The 22864-nt window shown below is 40.6% G+C and overlaps 2 protein-coding genes across 3 annotated transcripts in view; one reads left to right on the forward strand and one right to left on the reverse strand.

The window, feature by feature from the left end:
• Nucleotides 1-302: 302 nt before the first annotated feature.
• The window catches only part of vps8 (VPS8 subunit of CORVET complex), a 50599-nt gene continuing 28037 nt past the window's right edge, over nt 303-22864 (forward strand). The window contains exons 1-16 of one of the 2 annotated variants that reach the window (XM_047342324.1): nt 303-450; nt 5451-5519; nt 6936-7066; nt 7594-7690; nt 7967-7999; nt 8506-8560; nt 15918-15923; nt 16255-16379; nt 18186-18272; nt 18412-18479; nt 19326-19479; nt 19572-19631; nt 20716-20823; nt 21443-21523; nt 21757-21927; nt 22561-22635. In XM_047342324.1, the coding sequence (XP_047198280.1) occupies nt 379-450; nt 5451-5519; nt 6936-7066; nt 7594-7690; nt 7967-7999; nt 8506-8560; nt 15918-15923; nt 16255-16379; nt 18186-18272; nt 18412-18479; nt 19326-19479; nt 19572-19631; nt 20716-20823; nt 21443-21523; nt 21757-21927; nt 22561-22635 (1392 nt within the window). In that variant the 5' untranslated portion in view covers nt 303-378. The remainder of the gene's footprint in view (nt 451-5450; nt 5520-6935; nt 7067-7593; nt 7691-7966; nt 8000-8505; nt 8561-15917; nt 15924-16254; nt 16380-18185; nt 18273-18411; nt 18480-19325; nt 19480-19571; nt 19632-20715; nt 20824-21442; nt 21524-21756; nt 21928-22560; nt 22636-22864) is intronic. The other variant, XM_047342325.1, reaches the window with a different exon arrangement.
• LOC118118833 (DELTA-sagatoxin-Srs1a-like) lies at nt 11717-13064 on the reverse strand. Its single transcript, XM_035172247.2, has 2 exons — nt 12971-13064; nt 11717-12210 (listed from the first exon to the last, which is right to left on the reverse strand). The coding sequence occupies exons 1-2, from the start codon at nt 13036-13038 to the stop codon at nt 11784-11786; spliced, it is 495 nt and encodes a 164-aa protein (XP_035028138.1). The 5' UTR covers nt 13039-13064; the 3' UTR covers nt 11717-11783.

The raw sequence follows: 22864 nt of genomic DNA on the forward strand, positions 1-22864 counted from the left end.
GTAGCGGTAATGACACAGCCAGGTAATGATAGAGGTTTTCTTCAGTAATGGTAGAATATGTGAGGAGGTAATAATTCATATCTAAGCAATGTAGTTGTAATCACCACCTCAACCACTATCCATGATCCCCATTCACCCTCAAAATGTACTTTTGGACATATCTTGCTGCCCTATGGAGTATTCATTCTTGTTCACACCCGTCCCAAGAGTAGACCCACTCAGATCCTCACTCCAGGGCAGAGGGTGGCGGTAATGCACCAGTGAGTTGTTTGCCAACCGCTAAGGAAACATGTGCAGAAGAAGAACGTCCACTGTGTTTCCTGTCAGAAGAGCCGCAGACTGACAGATCTGAGCTCTTCGGTCCGTGTACACCCAGAGATGTCGGAGTCCCCGGACGCCCGCAGCCTGCTGTCTGCCTCCTCCCAGCTCAACCTGATGGAGGTGGACACGGTGAGAGACTCTTCTCCTTCTTCTCCTCCTTCTCCTCATGTGTGCAGAGCTGAGGGAGGCAGGGAGGTGGTCCCTGTGCTCCTGCTGCTCCTGAGATGTGATCTGCCCACAGTGTGTGCTTCTTGTGGGAGCGTTGTTTCACTGTGTTGTTATATCTGTGTTATTTGCATGTGAGCAGGTAGCACCGTGACTCCTCAGTGTGAGGAGGACCTTGTTTTTACTGAATCATATCGTGGATCAACACTGTCACGTGACGAAGTGTTTACATGCAGCTCATAGCGGTATTTATTTAAATGGCAGATGTTGTCTCACATTGTCAGTTACTCTGTGAGTGTTTCTTTTCCCGTGACTCTTTTTCACAATCATTGAATGTAAAGTTGAGGCGTCATGGTGCAAGTCTGTGGTGCGTTCAGGCTCCATCAGCTCCTACTCCTTTAGCAAAAAGCTGGAAACGCATCCAGTTGCTCTTGGTTAGTCAGACATGTGGTGATATGGTTCGTCAACACTGTGATTTAAGCTGAAGCATTAAACAGGACAGCATTTCCCATAAGCCTCTGTGCTCCACCGTCCACCACCACTGGTCACTTGTGTCACCTGATCAGACCTGGGGCCTGTACTACGGAGCAGGGTTTGTGTTTATCAAGGTAGCTTCAGGTTAACTCTGGGTTTTCAGGGTCACCATGGTAACTTTATGCTGGCCTCTAACCTGCTCCAGAGCATGTTGCGTTCAGAGGATCAGCTTAAATCCTGTCAACAGCCTAACTACTGACCATTTAGATCCCCCTAAAACCAGCAGCAGAAGTCAATTCAACATGGCCTTGCATAAGGCGAGTAGCATTGTTACAAGCAAGTTACAATGGCAATGTCAAGCGAAGCAGTATCTCACCACGCAGTTTGGGGACATCAGCAGCCTTAACTGGATGACAGTGAAATGATCCATTCTCCTGTCTCATAATAAAAGATACAATGGCTGCAGCTGTTTCTACACAAGTGTGAATGGTTTTTCACGTCTCAGGGCTCTATTTCTTAAATCTATGCTTTTGCTCTAAAGCACAAATGCATTTAAGTCTTGTCCAAATCCACTTTTGTCAGTTTAATGGTTGACAAAAAAGGTTGCTGCACCAGGTGCATGGTTCAGAAGGTTTCTACTTAGCCTCTTAACTAATCATGGGTATGTTTGGGTCATCTGTGTGTAACAAGCACTATGTAGGTGCATGTCTTTCTTGAGCCTTAAATTAACAGTGAAATCCTGCACCACTGACTTCAGACCATGTTTTGGTTGATCAATCTCTTTCCAAAGCCTCAGATAGCAATGAAGCAACAATATGCCTGATCACACCTCATTTTAAGACCAACATACATATGGGTGCTCAGATGGATACAAGTCCATTTTCTATTCAAACAATGTGGGGGCAGGATGGGAAAATTACGACTGTTGGTCTGAAACTAGCAAAGACAGTTGTGCTGCAATGTGTGTTGGGTATAAGATGTCGGCCCTGTGACAGACTGAGGACCTGTCCAGGATGTACCCCACCAAGTGTTCTATTTATTGGATGGATGGATGCTTTTTCCTACAACCAAGTAACAGATGTACAATGACTGTGGACTATAGTGGCATCCGATCTTGATGGTGGATCATGATCTTGCTGGCTGCTGACCATAGACTATGATTTCAGCAGGACTGCTTGATACATAGTATTTCTCCTCAGATACTCGACCATTACTGACAATAATCCATCAATTCATTGACCTTCAGTTATGCTTCAAAATGTTTACCCTTATCAATGGTGCTAAAACCTTTATCTTGATGATGTTCTCCTTTACACTTGACATCTATTGCACTTCTGTCCGTCCCTGGAGAGGGATCCCTCACATGTGGCTCTCTCTGAGGTTTCTACCTTCTTTTTACCCTGTTAAAAGGGTTTTTAGTAGTTTTTCCTTACTCTTGTTGAGGGTTAAGGGCAGAGGATGTCACACCCTGTTAAAGCCCTATGAGACAAATTGGGATTTGTGAATATGGGCTATACAAATAAAATTTGATTGATTGATTGATGTACTGAGCTGCTGTAGTGCTTTTCTTTCCTCTGATCAGTTCAGCCACTGTATGATCTGTTTGTGCAACAGAGTTGTGTGAATGACAAAGCAACTTTTGGCGGCTGTGGCTGAGGAGGTAGAGCAGGTCTGTGGTTCAATCCCTGGCTCCTCTAGTCTGCATGCCCAAGTGTCCTTGAGCAAGACACTAAAGGGTTGGAGTCAAACCCTGAATGGCCCAGATGGCTGTCCTGCAGTGTGTGAATGATGTATGCATGAGTGTGTGTGAATGAGTGAATGAGACTTGTAATGTGTACCATATTGAGTGGTTGATAAGGAAAGTGCTATATATTACAGACCATTTACCATTCTATATGTATTTCATGAATAAGATTAATTCACGTGTTATGTTGTTATAGATAGTTGTTGGCTAATGCTAGTTGATCTTTTATTGTTGTGAAGTTCTCCTGGTATTTTCTCAGTTATCTAACACATTCAGGTGTATGAGATGGTAAAAATGGTCATTCTTAAAATGTCTTTTTTCAAATTGAATTGAACAGGGAAGATTCTGACACTCACCACTTTTTATTTCAAGTCTCATTATAAACAGCCTCAAGACTAAAGTAGACCAACCTGAAAGCAGGTTTACTGGGGCCGAAGACCCCAATGCAACTCAGTGTCCTGGGCTCACCATCATGGAGCAACCTGGAGGCCAAGGCCATCACTGAATGGATGGATACATATCTGTGTGTTTGTATTGTGGGAGGCCTGCACAATGTTACACTGGTGCCTCACAGCAAGAAGGTTCCTGGTTCAAATCTTGGTTTGGTCAGGGCCTTTCTGTGTGGAGTTTGTATGTCTCTCCCTTTCTAGTCTAAAGACGAGGTTATTGGACACTCTAAGTTTACCATATCCCTAAATTGATTGTATACCACCTCTTGCCCAATGTCAGCTGGAATTGACTCCAACCCTCCCTGCGACCCCTTTAAAGAATAAACGGTATAGATAATGTATGGATGGATGGTTTACAGTCTTTATGCACAAAACATGGTTTGAAGTAGTTTTCCTTGTGGCCCAGCAGAGGGGGCTCTTAAATTCACTATCAGCTTCACCTGTAGCTGACTACAGTCATTCATAATTTAGTTTTTTTTAAATGAGACAGCTCGAGTATATTTTAAGTTCCTCTTCTCACTAGACATTTTTTGAAAATAGATCAAGACGATATAAAGACTGAAGTCAGCACTAGAAGCAAATTTAAAGTTTGTGTGAAACATGCATTTTGTATTACCGTCCCAGGCTATAATAGCCTATATGTAATCTCAACCATCATCTCTTATGTGCAAAGAGAATAAAATCAGATGAATAAAATCAGAAAAAATATTTTTGAATTGAAATTTACTTTTGACCGGTCAGGTGTGTGTATGGGCTGTACCTCAATAATGCAGCTTCACTCCAGGGTCACTCCTGCACAGCAGGTGATGGCAGCGCCCATCTGAGAAATCTTAGCTTAATTTCTATACAGTGGTAGGAAATGGAGACATGTCCTCCACGTTTATAAACAGTCACTGATCATCTCTATATACAGTCATTAATTGTCTTATATAGTCACTGATCATCTTTATATATATATAGTCACTGATTGTCTTTATATATTCACTGATTGTCGTTATATAGTCACTGATCATCTTTATATATACAGTCACTGATCGTCTTTATATATATATATATATATATATAGTCAATGATCGTCTGTATATATTCACTGATTGTCTTTATATACAGTCATTGATAATCGCTGATCATCTTTAAATATAGTCTATATAATTTTGGATCGAAGACTAGTACCCTAATCAATGTTAACTTTGTCACTTGATTTGATTCTGATATAGTTTTAGTCTTTTGACAAAAAATAATTTTAGTGTCAATCAAACTTTAGTCATTTGTTAATTTTAGAACTGAATACATTTAGTCTCCATGTTGTCAGTGAGGAAAGTTAGTCTAATTTTTGTCACACATTTTTGAATTGATTTGTCCTCCAAGCATTTTGAAGCTACAGCTGTGGCCATCTTTGTTGTTAACAGTTACCTTGGTTTCCTGGTCATTGTGAGGTAAGGGACTGTTTACTTGTTCACACAGTGTCCATGTGACCCTGCTCTGCAGATAAGAAGACCAACCTGCCAGGAGGAAACCATTAGACCAAACCTGGATCACAGACATGAGGGTTTTTACCTGTTTGACTCTGCTTTGCTCATACTCATTAAGTTATGTTAGTATTACAACAGCATTTCAAGGACTTGAGTACTTACTTACAACAGTTGAGAGGCAGGGTGATGACTTTCAGATGAGACATTTTTGTTTTATTGGCCTTCTTTATGCCAACACCCAGGAAAATACAGACACATACTATGGTCCTTTTCAGACCAGGTGTTAATGTTTGTCTCAGGTGATCAGATCACACATGGAGACACTTTGGAGACACTTCCTAATCCCAGGAGGTTATGTTCTGTCCTCTTGTGATTGGACCACTCGAGACAGAAGATAATACCAGGTGCTGAACAGAGGTTTCTGTGTTCCTGAAAATATTCTCCTGGGGAAAGGGGAGAAGATTATGACAAGAGTTTTGGTAAATAATCAGAAAAGTGCAACCAACATGTGCAAAATCTTTCCCTGTTTAACAGGTATGTTTTTAATTAATTTTTAAAATGTCAGCTTCACCAAAGAATCTTAACCTCAGAGCTTAACAGGGTTAGGGTTAGAAATACCAGTGGTTGGTAACAAGTCATTGTTTGGATTTCGGTTGGAAGTCTTGAGTCAGTGTTGACTGGGTAATCACTTCAGGAGCATGTGCATAGTGGTGATGAGCTGGGGTTAAAACACATCCTCATCAGGACAGACAAAGGGACTTCAAATACAACAGAGTAACAAATACAGCTTTCTAACTTCTGTTTTCATTTTACTTCTGTTCTCAGATCGATGATAAGGAGTTTGACATTCCCCAAGTGGACACACCTCCCACACTGGAGAGCATCCTTAATGAGGTCAAGTACATGTGATTGTACTGCATCACACACTGTCAACAGAATAACTACACTTTAGTTACAAAGTCAAATTAATCAGGTTTGATTAGCTGATTCACTTCTTTTCTTCAGTCTAAACTGTACACACAGAAAATGTTTTCGATCCACATTCTGTTGATTTTGTATGTGGGCCTTTGTGCCCTTTCAGAGAGGGAAATTCAATTCAATTAAACATTTTATTTTATTTGTATCGCGCCAAATCATTATAAACATTATCTCAAGGCACTTTACATAGTAAGGTTGAAACCTTAAGAAATTGCAGAGAAGCCCAACATTTCCCACAATGAAAAAGCACTTTGGTGACTGTGGAGAGAAAAACTCTCTCATTAACTGGAAGAAACCTCTAACACTCAATGTGGGCAGCCATCCGCCTTGACCGGTTGGGGTGAGCGGAGAAAAATGGGAAAGAGAGGATTGTTGGGTGTTAACGAGGGGAGAGAAGAGGGACAGTGGTTGAGAGAGAGGAGAGAGACCAACAGAGAGAAATGGGAAATGTATGTGAGAGAGGAGGGGGATGATATGTAGGAGTAAATCGGTCGACCTGCTGCTCAGAGCATGTATGCCAATGTAGTATGTACTGAGGGTCTAAAAATAATGTTAACCGATGCTGTTGTCTGCAATGTCAAATAAGTGGAACGGTGTAAGTCAAGACAAGAAAATGGCCAAGTCCTATCTTCAGTTACATTCAAGTTTCAACCCACAATGACGCCATTCACTGATTTGTGAGCTTCTGTTTTGAAGCCTCGGTTTGGCATTTTGTGCAGCGCTATCTTATTTTTTGAAACCATATTAGGTGGAGCCTAATTCAGAACTTGAGGACATTGCATGCCCACCTGCCACCAGCATCCATTGGACCGTGCCAGCTGTCAATCACACTTCCACGCCCCAATGCATACCTTGCTTTATGGTCTATTTGACTCCAAATGGAACCACAATAAAAACAATTTAGATCAAGCTGTATTGAACCAAACTTGACACTAAAGGTTTAGACCATGAAGAACATGTGAAAAATGCTAACTGATGTTATAAATCAAGTGAGAAGTAGAGTAATTTTCTCATTGACTTCTATAGAAACAACCAGTGGAGTCGCCCTCTGCTGGTCATTTTATAGAATACATGTTCCAGGCACGTCTGCATTGGCTTCACTTTCTGCACCTGGAATCTACATCCATTCTTATTGACAGTCTATGTTGAAATAATTTCACACAGTAAGAGAATATCCCACAACTGTTGTCATGTTCCCTCATCAGCCCACCCTCACATCACTTTAGAGTCAGTTTGTGTTTTTTGTTATTTTGAAAACTAAGCCAAATTCAATAAACTGACATTACCCTTGTAGCTGAGGTGTGTTTGTTTTGTCGTCCTGTGTGTCTGCAGCTGGACGATGAGGAGGAGCCCTTTATGTTGGAAGACACATGCACACTGAGCACAGACAACATGGATGCTCATTCCTGTGACACATCCTCTCTGGCCAGTTCGGACAGTGGAGACCCTGCACATCTCAAACGGCATGCACACACACACACACACACACACACACACACACACACACACACACACACACACACACACACACACACACACACACACACACACACACACACACACACGAACAAAGTCATTTACGTAATGCATTCCCTTTCCTCTCACCTTAATCTTAACGATAACTGAATGCTCAACCCAAGCTCCTAACCCAAGCTCCTAACCCAAGCTCCTAACCCAAGCTCCTAACCCAAGCTCCTAACCCAAGCTCCTAACCCAAGCTCCTAACCCAAGCTCCTAACCCAAGCTCCTAACCCAAGCTCCTAACCCAAGCTCCTAACCCAAGCTCCTAACCCAAGCTCCTAACCCAAGCATGCCCAATGGTTCTATCCTTGGTCCATTTCTCTTTGGTGCTGCATGTATCCCTATGATAAAAACACACTTACTTAAGGATGTGTATTGTGTATCTCATTATCTCATTGTCTTGCACAAGGTAATAAAATATCTTCTTTCTGTGTGTGTGTGTGTGTGTGTCTTGTGTACATGTGTGAAGAAAAAGGAGGACGGTGGATCTAAATGCGACAGTTCATGGGTCTGTTCTTCGACACAGCCTGCTGAAGGGAATCTCTGCACAAATCGTCTCAGCTGCTGTGAGACTAACACACACACACACACACACACACACACACACACACACACACACACACACACACTTACCTATCTGTGTTTATTTAGGAAGATCATCAGATAGTCTGTCTGTGTTCCTTTTCTCGTTCCATTGCAGATTTTGTTTCAATTGAGTGGGAATATTTGTTGTGACAGAAGTTTGTACTTCAAGACTGGCATCAGAATTGGACCTTTGTTTCAGTGGTCTAATTTGTTTATTGTTGTTTTTAAACAACACAAAATGTCTTTCTTTTATTTAGGACAAAGTGGATGCTGGACTGCCAACTGCTATAGTGAGTATGAGTTTATTCAGCTTTAAATCAACTGAACAAAGATATGTGATATTCTTAGGAATTATGTTTAAAGGAATTTCATGATATCATTATGTCACTCTTTCTATGACCTTTAATGACCATGTACACCTTATGCATGCTCCATAAGAGACATAAATATCTCTTCAGATGGCTGTAACCATCTATGGGGCTGTTTTGATGTTTCTGTCAACTACAAACAATACTGTAGAGATACAGGAAGCAAAATGTAAGACTTGAGTCAAAGGGGATACCGTGTTTACACAGAACTTTCTTCTTATCTGTTAAAATAGCAAGAAAGAGAATATGAGGGTAGACACATGATATGATTGTTTATAAAAATGCAGCCCAATGAGAATATTGCCACATGTGTGTCTTTGTCGGTCTGTGTTCGTAGTGTTGGATTGTGTGAGTGCAAGTGGAGGCAGAAAGTTTGATATTGTCTTATTTATTGAATATTGTATTATTTTGTATTTGATTGTGTTCAGACAGTGTCGGGTGTGATCGCTGTGGGGACGTCTCATGGTCTGGCTCTGGTTTTTGGTGAGTCGACTCTCCTACATGCACACAGTGACTCATCCCATTTAAATCTTTTTTCAATACAAATAAAAGTGTAGTTAGGTTATTTCTAATTAAAATAACTTTCCATAGGTTGTTGTTTTAAATTACATGAAGATGCTGAACAAGACTACAGACTCTTAATGGCTTAAAGCCAGTTTATATTTCTGTGTTGAATTGACGCTGATGTAGCTGCGTACCCTGCATCATAGCCTGACATGCACCTCTCTAGAAATGTAACTACAGAAGTGCCTTTTGATTCAGATCAATCATATCCTCCAATGTTATCTCTCTTTTCTGTGTCTCCAGTCATTTCAGTCATAATTGTTGTTAATCATTATTAGTCTAAATCCAACACGATCCCCTCAGTCCTAATTGTTTGATATAAAGACCAGCTCGTGCTTATCAGTTAAATTGTCGACTCTGCGTTAATCCTTCATAGAAGAATAAACTAGGCCATGTAGTAAATGTGTCGTAACCATGGCTGAAAGTCTTCATGTACAGGATTGTTCTGGAGAAAGTCCCACAGCTGTATAGCTACTTTCTCAAGGGTTTTAGAAGGATAGGGCAGGTTTAGATCCGTTTGTTTTTGGCTAAACCCTCCAGGTCCAGAGTGGGTGTTTTGAGGTTTACTACAGCTAGCTTAAAGGATTGTGGTACCTAGCCTGGTGATAATGATAGATTGCTTGTATTCAGTGAAGTACTAATTTCTTTGAGTAGCTTTGTTGGGATGAGTTCTAAAATACAAGTTGATGAGCTAATTGGAGTTAAGTTATCAAGGTTGATCTGAGAGAAGCTGTCTAAATGTACAACAGGATTCTCAGCTGCTTCTGAGATTTCTGTGCCTGAAGATACATTAGCATCGATTATGGTCAGGAGATGATGAATTTAGTTTCAAATAATTCAAATTGTATTATTAAATAAATGCATAAAGTCATTGCTGTAGGAATACTGGGTTCAATAGAACTGTGACTCTCTGTCAGCCTGACTACAGTGATGAAAAGAAACCTGGAGTTGTTTTTTTTATTTTCCTCTATTAATGTGGAGGAGTAGGCAGCTCTTGCTTTGTGGAGGGCCCTCTTTAACATTTTAAGACAATCTTTCCTGCACTGAGTGAATTTCATCACAATTATTGGAGCGTCACTACCTTTCTAGTTCTCTTAAGTCTTGCTTTAATTCATGCATGTTGGAATTATACCAAGGAGCACATTTTTTTACGTTTTACAAGATTCTTCCTTCGAGGTTCTATAGAGTCTTGTGCAGTGCTATTGACAAGATGATAGATCATAGTGGAACTAATGTTTTTAAAAGACTCCTCTGTGATATTAGGGCTTAGTATTGAGTTATCTGTAAATGGAATTATTTCCATTAATAGATAGACATCTAGAAAATGAGTTTTTAATTAATGGTTTGTAGTCCAACAACAGGATATCATAGGATTTTAAGTTGTGGTCTGTTTTGTGTGGGATTGTGTTGAAAGAATATTAAATGTTTAAATGTTGTTTAAATATTTAAACATCAACAAATTTGAAACCATATGTTAGAACAAGGTCAAGAGTGGGTGTAAAACAATGAGTGGGTTGTTGAACACACCAACTGAAACCAGTTGAAACGCCAACATTAAGTCTATCTTTACACAGCTTACAACAATTACTTTATCTGTTTTAAGGATTAGGCTTGATAAACCCAAGATACGATTCATAATAGAGTTTTATTATTATTATCATTGAATATAGAAAGATCAGTCCCCTCTGTGGCCAGGGGCATCAAACTGTCCAGTAATGATGGCCTCAAATTATGGTCAAAAAGATTTTAAGCTTGTAAAGTGATGATCACAGAAACAATTTAGTAGCTTTTATTGAATCTTTGTAAACCTGTAAAATAAAGCACCACGAGAAATTCAGCTCTGTGCTTGTGTAGAAAAGATTTGTCTTAGTGGAAAAAAAGAGAGAACAAATAATGTGGTGACACAGACACTGATAAAAGTTGATTTTGTGAACATCTGAAAACAGATTTGATTGCTTCTAAAACTCAGCACTCATAGTTCCCACACTTTGCATGAGACCCTGAAGTTAAAAGAACTTATGATTATCTTTAAACCTGAATTTTATTTAGATAGTGACAGTCTGATCAGAGGGCAGGGGATTCAGTTACGATCATCTCCACTGTGGGTCCTGAAAAGTGTTGTCGATTTTGAAGGACAACATTGTGGAGTCTTCTATTACATTCACAGCACATTATATATTTGCTATTATTCTGAGCAACTTCATGGAATATAATGAAGCCCTCCATGGTGACAGAACAGCCCGTGCTGTCCTCCATCTTCAGAATCTGCTCTACCTTTCTGTCAGTGGACCATCTGCCCTCTAATAGGACAGTTTAACTTTGTGTTGTGCTGTCCAATTAGATTCAGGTGTAAAGCCAGGCCCAAGCCGTTTTCAGACATGACTTCTGGAGAATTGGGTCTGGACTTTCTCCAGAGGTTTCCTTTCACACATGAACAAGGCAGCAGGAGATTCTCCCTCCGATGTTTCTTTAATTTTTGCGTCTTACTTGTGTTAAAGACTTCCATAACCACCCCACTCGCTCGTGGTGAATCCTGCAGAGCATTTCCTGCTGTGTTCTCAGAATAGCTCCTATGGATTTTCGGCGGACTATTTACGAGGGGACTGGCCAGAGAAAGTCCACAGAAAGTCAGGAGGCTCTCACTTGGACATTTGCATTCACACTTACTGCCCATCCAGGGAATGTGCGTAGGATCTCTGGAGTTGAGTGCATGTCCGAAAGCAGCTGAAGAAACTCTGATATCATTTGTTCACAGATTTTATTCACACCTCCTCACTTACAAACTGTTTGAATTTGTAAACTGATATAATTCAAATCTTATAGACTTGAACCCATAAGAAACAGCCCCATCAACTAGACCTGTTTGTATTAGGAGGTGTTATCAGCCAAATTAAATCTGCATTAGCTCAAATTCCCATACAGGTGAATTGTATCTATACATGGACAATGCCAAAGAGAACAGGATCTGATGGATCAGCTTTTCAAAATCACACATCCAATAACTAGGATTCAGTGTACACTCATACTTAAAGTGTTTTGATTAATGAACACCACAGTTGATTGAGGTTCTTGGAATATTTTATTAAACTCACTGTCAGTTTATAGTATAGTTTACATTATAACAGTTGGATCTTTTATTAGCTCAGTACATGCCAGTATCGTTGATATCCACCCTCAAGACTGCTTCACCTGAGTCAGACATGGAGGCACTGACAATAACATAATCGCCCTCATAAGAAATGGAGGAGCCGTCAGCTTTTCCTCTTACAAAGTTGTTTTCACCTCCATTATACATAATATCATACAGATTGTAGTCGCAGTCATTTCCTCTTTCAAAGATGCCCACAGCAAAATAGTTGGAGTAGAGGATCCGGTCATAGGGCACAGAGTACATGACAGCCATGACGTGGCTGTAGTCGTTCAGATCGGCATTGAAAAGGTCGTAGGTCAAGACGCCGACGGCTCCAGTTGCACAGCCGGTGCTCTTGTTGAACAATGCGCTGCCAGCGGAGCAGGGACCCACCATGGGTGGCAGAGGGACATCACAGCAACCGCTCTCAGTGAACACCCTGAACACAGAAACACAACGTGTCAGACAGGTCCGACATAAATCTTTTGTATCAAGTCAAACCATCAGTTTTATGTTAATGAGAGACAGTTTGTGAGTTCACCCACAAGCAGTCAAAACTATTGCATAATGTCACATGCCAATTCAAATATACTGCATGGCCAAAAGTATGTGGACAGCTGAACATTTCAGCCAACACTTATATGTTGTGATAACATGTGATTCCATTTGGTTACAAGAGCCTTAGTAAAGTCAGTCAGTGGTTTTCCAGTGCAGAGGTGCAGGATGTGGTGGTGCAGGCCAAAGACATTCTACACCAAACTGGGAAACTCATTTCTCTCTGGACCAAATCTGAACTGCTCACGGTAGCTTAGGTTAAAAATGTATTTAGATACACAGAACAAAGAACGTGAATTACGTTCCTCACCACTTACATGAACACGATTCAAACAATGGACCTATTTGGACTTCAAGAACAGTTGCAGTAATGGCACTTTAATGTACAAAAGGGTATGTGAGTATTCAGACACACTTTAACAGTCACAGGGTGTCCCAACACGATGCAGTTTGAACAAGCAGGTAAACATGCAAAACCAAAAAATGATAGCTTAACTTTTTTTGGGGCATCATGTAATTGTCGCTGCTCACTAAATAAAAGTCCAGATTAAAGAAGTTTGGGGATGCTTCCTACCAAATACTACAACTCAGAGACCTGCTTAAGTCAGGGTTAAATGTACGTCAGAAAATGAGCAACACATCACCTTGGGTTGGCCAGAGTGTAGGAGCCAGAGTTGTTGTTAACCTCCACGGTGCAGTGGCGATGAGGCATCGTGATGAGGTGTGAAGTGGTGGCAGTGGAAGAGTCACGCCTAGAGACAAGACACAACTGTTTCAGGGACGTCAGTATCTCTGAAGCAGAGGGCAATGATCTGTGCTTTGCTGATAGTCATGTCACAGTTTTTCAGACGAATGGCTTTGGATATAGAAGACATCACTTTAGGATTGAAGGGGAAACACAAAGAAAATAAGGCACCTCACTAAACTACAAGTCGTGTAGTTCTGTCTGTGAAGATTCTCAGTCATCAAGGTCGTGGTTAGGAGTTAGTACAAAGATGTACTTGGGCAACTTTAAAATAAAGAGCTAATAAAGTCATATCAAATCATAAAAATACTTTGAATGAAGGATATGATCAAAATGGAATTTGGAAATAAAAGACCTATTTTTTTCACGCAATCACACTGAGTCACCTTCATGTGGTTCTCAAGAAGTCTGGAACTAGATACAGCCTTGGGAGCTCCGCCAAGTGCGAAGGTGACAGTGAAGGAAGTGAAAGCAACCTGAGTCAATGTTTCCATGAACCTGTAGTAGTGTCAGGACAGAAATCTTCATATTCTTCCACAATCTCACCAGGATTATATCTGATCTTAACATTGTTTGAGTGTGAAATATAATTCGACAGGTTCATTGAATGAGTCGTTGTCGTGACTTACCCAGTGTATAGGGAGGTCAGCTACAATCTTTGCATAACTGGGTGAATGAAATAATATTAAATGTCTAAGTCTATCTAAATCGGTCATAGTCAGAAACATAAAACAAGATCAGTGGACTGTCACTGCTCGCATCCGAAGCCAGATGAGAATTTTATGGATGGCTCAACAAACTGGATGGGTGTATTCACAAGATGCTATTTGGCACATTCTTTGTAATTCATTGATATTTGAATAGCTTCTTGTTATTCTTTGGTTGTATTGTATCACCTCTACTACCTCTATTTTAATTATCTTTTATTTCAACCTTGCTTTTATAATTGTATTAATGTTTAATTTGGACATTTTAACTTGTGGACCCAAAGCAGAGGAGCTACATATATGACAGAAACTAATTCACAACCACTGAATTCATTCATGTGTGAAAAAAACAGATGAACATTTTGAGGCAAATATCCAGATTTAAAATGGAGTTGACAAAATGTGACTAAAACACTCGATGAATAGAAATCTAAAAACCGATGACAATTACCTGTAGACTGATGATGAGTTGTGTAGAAAAACAAATTAATACAAATAGTAATTTAAACAAAACTTGTAAAGCATAGAGGTGATAGCAACATCATTCCACACTAAAGTAAAGATGTCTATTGTCTAACCATCAAAACTAAAGTGAATACACAAGAACCTACCTTTCTATGCTCTGCAGAAGCCGTTGTTTGAAATGATTGTTGCACCAGGTTTTAGGATGAAGTCACATTGTACATGGACTGCTCACACAGTGGCTTTTTATTGACCCAGCTAATCAGCAGCTTTAGGCCCCAGTTGACTCCCTCCTTATCTTCTGTCTGGTATCAGCTCCCTGCTCACCTGTGTTCCCGGACCTCGCCGACAACTTATCACCACGGCAGGATTGCATTAGGCTGATTACATCAACCTAGGTTTTTGTTTGTTTAAACCTTTTATAGTGGGTAATTGTGGGTATTTGTACAGGGCGGGACGTCATCAGGGCAAGGACCTATTGGTCTGCCAGGGTAACACAACAAAAGTATATGAGGGGGAGCTATACACAAATCAATTCGCCAAGAAATAAGATGATTGTTCTACTGAATATATATATTCTTCAGTCCTGAGTCGCACAGTGAATCAGAGATGACCCAAACTATTCAGTAACTACATTATCTACTGGACACTAGTGTTTGTCAGAATGATGAGGTCGTTTTAATCCTTAAGATCTGTGGCCACGGTGTAAACACAATTCAAGTTGTTCAACAGGAAGAAAAGTATTAAAGTATTAAATGGACCTCTGAAAAGTTGCAGTTTGTTTATAGCTCAAGTAATTCATAAAAAGTTTTACTCATTCTGCGTCCAATGATAATTTACCTCCCCATGACCATAAATTTCGCCATGGCGCTGTCAAAGGTATTGGTGAGAAGTCCTTAACCAAAGAGAGCAGGCTGTCGTCATGTATTTCCATTTTGAGCTGCTACTTACTGTCATCTCTGCCATGGGGGCATGACACACATTCAGTGCTACTGGCTGCTGTACCAGTCAATATGCACAACATTTCCCTTTTAAAGCTCTGACATCAGTTTCACTGGGTCTTTAAATCAGTGCTGGGTCTTTAAATCAGTAGGGGACGGTTCAGGGAGGGTGGTCGCCTCATCAGCATCATCTCAGTCACACGAGTGGGATTTATAGTGGTAGTTTCATTGTTTGACTTAGAACAGAGAATGTGTCAGACCTGTGAACCAGCAGCCTGTGCAGCATGAACACGTAGAAGAGGCAGGAGAGAGCCAGGGGCTGAGGACCAACATGTGTAGACACACTCACATTTTGATTCTCAGTATGTGAATGGTCTTTCAGCATCACGGTTTAATGTATAGTAGTTTGGGTTTGTTCTGTGAAAAAGCTGCATAGACAGTTACTGTAGAAACTAAATGTTTTCTTAAACATATGAACAAATAAATGTAAGTATACAATGTTGCAAAATATGGAGATCATTTTCAGCTTTCAAGTTTTTATAAGGCAGCATCAGGAAGAAGAGAGTGTGAGTGAACATAAAATGCTTTTGTAGATTTATTGTAATTTCCAGGGGAAAATGTTGAAATATGCAGAGAGCTGCTAGTCTCCACAGAGTGTAGGGCTCTAACTGTGATGTGGTTTGGCTGGGGCTGACCCATGTCTCTTTATATTGCTGACATGACGATGCCTGGGCAGGAAAAGGTATGAACATCCCTGTCATATGGCTCGCCTATATTTAATTTTGTTCATTTTGTTTTTTTTGGGGCTCTGAGCTGTCTAAGCTCATGTCCATTTTGTTTTGGCTGAGCTACTTTGGTGCATGCTGTGTTCTTTGAGTTGGATATTTTTCAGCCTCCAGTTCCTCATTTGCTTCCAGTGTGTTGTGTCTTTGCTGATATGCTGTTTTGATTCAGTTTTTTCACTGTTAAACTTGAGGACTTGGACAAAGATATATTTTTTTCAAAATTCATTTTATAATCCATACATGTGTACCCTGCTGCAAGGGGTAAATGTCTTCCATCTCCCTCTCCAGATACCAACCAGGCCCTGCGACTCTGCCTGGGCACCAAGACAACTGGGGCAGAGTTTGGAGCTGTCTCCGCCCTCAGCATCAACCACGATTGCTCACGACTTCTCTGTGGATTTGCCAAAGGACAGGTACAGTGTACATTGTACTCAGACACACAGACCACAATCACAGGCGTGTTGACTCTCTGTTGATTAGTTTAAATTGTTTAATAGGGTGGAAGCAGGAAACTGCTGACATGGTTTCCACTGATGCTTTGAATACAGTGAGTTGTTCTGATGAGGGTGTGTGGCGCTCTGAGATGGTTGATGAACCTTTGACTTCTGTGCATATATATGGTTTTGTAAGACATGATTGATCATACAAAACTAATTGTGTATTTATATACATAACATTAGGGTTTACATCTGAGCCTGTATGAGCTCACAACTGTTATGGGTATTATAGGTTTCTTAAATGTGTGTTCTGCACAGTTTATTACTTTACCAAAGGAATCTCAATGGATCATGACTGTACAACAAAATATTAGGGCCATATTAAGTAAAACAAATATGATGGAGCCAGGGGGAATGGGAGTAATACAGTGCGGCAAACCCATCCATTTATGAGAAGAAAAAGTACAGGAAAAATTTGAATTTATAAATTAAGAAATGTGCGAGATAGAGATGATCTGAGATTAAAGTCCCTGATTTATTAAATTGTGTGCAATAGTGTTTGGGCAAAAAACATTTGAAATAGAAACTGTGCAGTTTATTGGAATGCAGTAGAAGTGTTCACGATGTGTTGATCAGGTTGATTTCACATCATTTTCACTTGAAGCAAAACTACAACAAACATGTCCTCTGAGTGACAACTGGAAATAGTAAATGGTCTGTATTTATAAAGCACTTTTCTAGTCTTGATGACCACTCAAAGCCCTTTACAGTACAGTTATTACCATTCACCCACTCACACACAGATTCATACTGTGCATCTATGTGCATCACTTTTTCTCTATATGAGAGGGGGACATTTTGGGGGGTTCAGTATCTTGCCCAAGGCACGTCGGCATGTGGAATGGTTAAGACAGGGATCGAACCACCGAGACTTCTGGTTAGAGGACGACAGCAATGGATTGAAGAGACTCAGTATTTGCAGCAGTATTGTCACTTGGAACAGCTGATTTGCAACAAACTGGGGACTACAGAGTGTGCCACCATTATAAAATTGACTATATTTGTTAAGGGGAAGTTTCCAAATATTACTATATAAATAACTCCACTGCACGTTTTTAGTATAATTAACAAGGTTCTGCAATTAAATTGCATCTTACATCTTCACTTTAAATTGTTATACAAGAGGGAGAACCTGTTACCACCAGCATCCTCCCTGACGAGGGTGGGGGACGGAGAGCGCACCGGGCACTGAACTACTAATCACTACCTGAGTTGCAGAACCGAGGAAGTGGCACGACGTTGTTTCTACTGAAAATACATTTATATTTGGGTAGTTCACTTCACGATTGAATTTCATTAGAGGCTGTTTTTCGTTGTGTTCAGTTAACCAGGAGGTCAGGTAAAGGCCAGGCAATATTTTCTCTCTGGAAAACCACAGACATGACCTGCCTTTGATTGACTTACTCTGATATGTTTATCCTATTATTTAGAAGTGGGTATACATTTGGCTGATTGAAAAATAAGTGAGTATACTCTGCTAACCAGTGTATACCCTGCACTACATCACTGCAGCTAATGATTTAGTTTCCATGGTGCAGAGCAGCACTTTCAGTTGACTAATCTTTGCCTCCATCATGACAAATAAACTACATTTATTATAAGTATTGGTATCACTAAAGGAGGCAGACGAATACCATTGAGCAACTAAATATCCAACATATTGTCCTGCTTCAAGTTCTGAACTGTCTGTCTGTCTGTCTGTCTGTCTGTCTGTATAACTAGATTACAATGTGGGATCTAGCCAATGGGAAACTTCTGAGAACTATCACCGATGCCCATCCTCCAGGGACAGCTATACTGCATGTTAAGGTACACATACACCATACACAACATAACCATTACAAAAGTAAAAATATTGACTGTGTCACACACAGAATTTGCTCTTGGAGCTTCTTGGTTTGGATCTGATTTCAGTGACTTGTTATTCTCTCCTTGTTTTTGTGTGTAGTTCACAGACGACCCAACTCTTGCAGTGTGCAATGACAGTGGAGGATCAGTGTTTGAGCTGGCCTTCAGGTAACTGAGTGGTCCAGCCTCCTTCTATAGACTCTGATAAGTGGTCTGAGCATCTGGGAGTGAAAACTGTTTATCAAAGTTGAAGCAAAACGAACCTTATAATATGACACTTCATTAAAGGGGACATAGCATGCAAATTCCACTTTGTTAGTGCTTCTACAGGTTAATGTGGGTATCTGGCATGTCTACCAACCCAAACACTCTGGGGAAAAAAACACTTGCGCGTTTTGTTATAGTTCCTCTAAGTCAGAAACGTCATGCATGAGTGACTCGATTGAGCTTCCTGGGTTTTGTGTTGTAACAAGGAACTGGAAGTCTCCCTACATGGTCTTGGTGGATGGGCAGAGGGGGACATTTAATTATGTGATTGGGAAAATTAAAACTCCAGGACAACAAGGGGAATACAAAGTATGGGATGCATATTTGATAATTTATATCATATAAAATATGTAATTTATATCGTTTAAAATCATGGGGAGAGGGGAGGGGGGTGGCTCATTAGCATTTAAAGGAACAGGCACTCAAAACAGGTCACTCTGTGGAGGGCTGTTTTAGACAGGGTAAAAAGGGTGCTGTTTTAAATGATCCTTGTGGTATCCACTCCAGACATTTCATTAAGACCCCAAGGAACCATATCAACTTGTGGTAAAATGGGCATACAATGTCCCCTTTAAAGAAACAATATTCGCACAAACACTTTATCCCAGACACAACGGACTAACAACTAGCAAGAGTTACAAATCGTTGCATGATTCAAAAGACTAATTTTGTGTTAATAAAGTGTTTGATTATTGTGAGGTCGATTTTTAGTTTCTGGTAACGATATCTGTTCCTCCTTGTTTCCAGGAGAGTAATGGGGATGCGCACCTGTGACTCTCGATGTCTCTTCAGTGGCTCTAAAGGGGAGGTCTGCTGTATTGAGCCTCTGCGTGCTCCTCCAGACTTCAGAGACCATCCCATCACACACTACTCTCTACTGGCCATGGCCTCTCTCACTAAAGTACACAACACACACACTCAGCTCTGTTCAGTGCGTCCTTTGCTTATCCATTTAACTTTGGGTTTGAAACCCTCCTGTGTTTCTTTCTCCAGATTCTGGTCATTGGCCTGAAGCCCACCCTGAAAGTCTGGATGACTTTTCCCTACAGCAAGGTCTGCATTTCATTCTGCTACATCAGCTTGTTGTTAATAAGTGCAGGTTGGCACAGATTTTAATTATGTTTTTAGTTAGTGTCAGTTACTGAATTCACACTTAGTAGGGCTGTAGATTTAATGGTAACTGACAGTTTGTGGTTCTGTGTCTTACCCAAGGACATGCTTCAACATAAAGTCCTCACTGTGTGGCATGACCCTGAACATGTCAATCATCATGTCAATATGGACAAGATGCAGGCATAACAGTGGCCACTTGAACCGGCCTTCCTATTACTAAACAACTTGAACACTAGACTCAAGCTGCTTTCAGACATGCACTGAACTCCGGATAATCTCCTGTCCTAGTCCAATTCTGCAAATGTTCTATGTTCATGTCTGAAAACGGCTCTACTCTGCTTAGGTAGTTAAAGAATGAAACCAAAATTAAATCACAAATTTAACCAATTGCCGCTGACATGGTGCCACATAAGCTGCTTTGAGTGACACATGTGTTCCTGAATAAACTGACATTAATGCAACAACCACAATTACAAACATCCTGCTGATGTCCACCACATAAGAAAACATGTCGCTCAGCACATTTTCCACAAACTGTTCCTTCTTAACTAAATGGTAGAATTCATGCGAAGGTCGGTGGTTTGATCCCTAGCTCCTCCATTCCACGTGCTGAAGTGTCCTTGGGCAAGATACTGAACCCCTAACTGCCCCTGACGGCTGTGCTGGCAGTGTGTGAGTGATTTGTGATAGAGAAAGTGCTGCACATAGATGCACGGTATGTGTGTTTGAATGGCACAAATGTACTGTAAAGCACTGAGTGGCCATTTACCATTTAATATTCCTGTCTCAGTTCCAAAGTCCTCATATTTTTACTGCAGGCTCGCTGTAATCGTATCTATTTTATGTCATGTTATTCCTGCTCTTCCTACTTTGATCAGTGAAAATGTCTGTTGAACAGTGTTCTTCTACCAACAGTGCAGCACCACATAGAAGCAGTTTTTTAAGCCAAAGCAAAAAAAAGCATTTGGAACATTACTTTAAAAGGTTAATGAAGAGTCACTGATATGATGCATTCTTTCATCAGTCTGATCCATCCAGCGTTCCTCAGCTGGCCTGGCAGTTTGTTCCTGTTCAGAAGACAGTCAACCCTATCCTGGCTTTTTGTAAAGGAGACACCGTTCACTTCCTGCTGGTATTTGCTCAAATCTTAACTTCCACTTAACTACAACTCCGTTTTAAAGCTTCATTTCTTCTCTGCTGGGATCAAATTTGAATTATTGTTATGAATAATATCTTCAGTTATCACAATTCATTTAGTTTCCGTATCGGTGTGCACTCACTGACAATTCTTTAGGTTTGATTTACAATCCTCAGACAGCCGGACATGTGGCTGCAGCTTCATTTGTAAAACATGCAAACACAGGTCTGATTACTGTTTGACTGTCAGAACGAGATGACAGAATGTAGTCTGTTCCAGTACAGGTTCCAGCTTCTCACCCTGGAATATTATTTCATTTGTAGCATTATTACACAGTTATAACATGGAAATATGCAATACATGCTATGTAATGTTTAATATATAACAAGTGCGTGTTTTAAGAACCACAAAGATGCTGCTGAGAGACAATTAACAATGAAAACATAACCTCCTGTGCAGAGGTAATAACAGCAGCAATGATTGAGTTACAGCTTCAGTATATATATATATACAAATATCCCAGATGCTTGTCTCAGTATATCATGAGAGAAATGATGAGTGTGGAACAGTTTATCATGTTTGAATGTTCTCCTCTGCACCACTGCATGCTCAGGTTAAAAAGGAGGAGACGGGGACCATCCATGTCATCAAACAAAGACAACTCCACCTCAGCTGTGACATCATCAGCCTGAGTGTAAGTTCCTAACTCAAAACAGTGGGTCCCTTCCCAGTGCCCCCCCTTTAACTGTCCCACTATATATTCAGCAGGTGCTTGAGAGCCGCCTGTTGAACTTAGTCTGTTTCGACTTCATGGTAGCTCTGGATCTGGGCCACTTTCACTTCCAACAGAAAATTTCTTTGCAGAAATGAACAGTTGAAGAGGGGACATCCATGACTTGTTCTGCCCTTTTCTCTGTGTCTCTGCAGTGGATCAACAGTCGCACACTGGTCCTGGTAGATAGCCATGAAAAGCTGCACGTTGTGGACCGGCCCAGTCAGGAGGTTTTGGAGACGCTGGACTTGGAGCAGGTGCAACTGGTCTATAACAGCCGACATTTCAAATCGCTGGCTACTGGAGGGAATGTCTCCCAGGCTCTGGTGAGAGGGAAAAGCTGATGGGGGACAGGATCAGAGGTCAAAGTTCACATTTTTTGGGCTCAGGAGCAGAGGTCAAGTTTAAGATAAATGCTCTTTAATTTAAAGTGATAGCGATAATGGATTGGATTTGAAAGGTAAGGGATGACAGCTGAGGAGGTTGCTCAGTCTAGTGTACCCTTTTCAACCAAAAGTTCAGAGAACTGTGAAACCAGGATCTAAACTAGAAATTTAAAGTCACTTTTACACCTGAAGATCTGTGAACAAAGCCAATTAGACTGATGATTGCAGATTTAATTTTCACACACAAGGAAATGAAACAGAGATATCCTGTTGCTGTCTGTTAATGTTGAGAGACCCTGAGGTTGGAGTTGGATGTAATTGATGAGTAAACATGGTTCCTGTGGAGGTGAAAAGGGAGGTTTTAAAACTAGTGAGACAGCCACCACAGTGAATCACTCACTTTGTTCTAACGCCACACTTCCTATCTTGTCCACTCACTTGACCTCTTTTTTATCTCCCATTTGTTGGCTACCTTACTCGACTGCCAGGATCGGTCAACTTTTTTCTTTGTCTGAACATTTCATCTGTTCTTTTCCTCTTCCTGGCAAGTCTAACAGTTTGTGTGTGTTTCAGGCTTTAGTTGGAGAGAAGGCCTGCTACCAGTCGGTGTCAAGCTATGCAGGACAGATCGTCTATTTGGGCACTAAGGTGATGTGTTTCATTATTGCACTTGTTGCCTGTGTGTGCACAACAGCTTTGACCTTTACTGCACATCGATTAACATTAGTTGTTGACGATCACTTTGAAAAGAAAGTGTTGACTAGTGTTGCAGTGAAAAATGCAGGAATAAATTCCTCTAAACCACACTGACCGGCTCTGATATGTGTCAGTGTCATCAGAGATGAATTTACTAGACTTGCTCAAAGTGAGGAGGCAT

The sequence above is a fragment of the Hippoglossus stenolepis genome, chromosome 12 (genome assembly GCF_022539355.2).
Source record: "Hippoglossus stenolepis isolate QCI-W04-F060 chromosome 12, HSTE1.2, whole genome shotgun sequence".
Lineage (NCBI taxonomy): Eukaryota > Metazoa > Chordata > Actinopteri > Pleuronectiformes > Pleuronectidae > Hippoglossus > Hippoglossus stenolepis.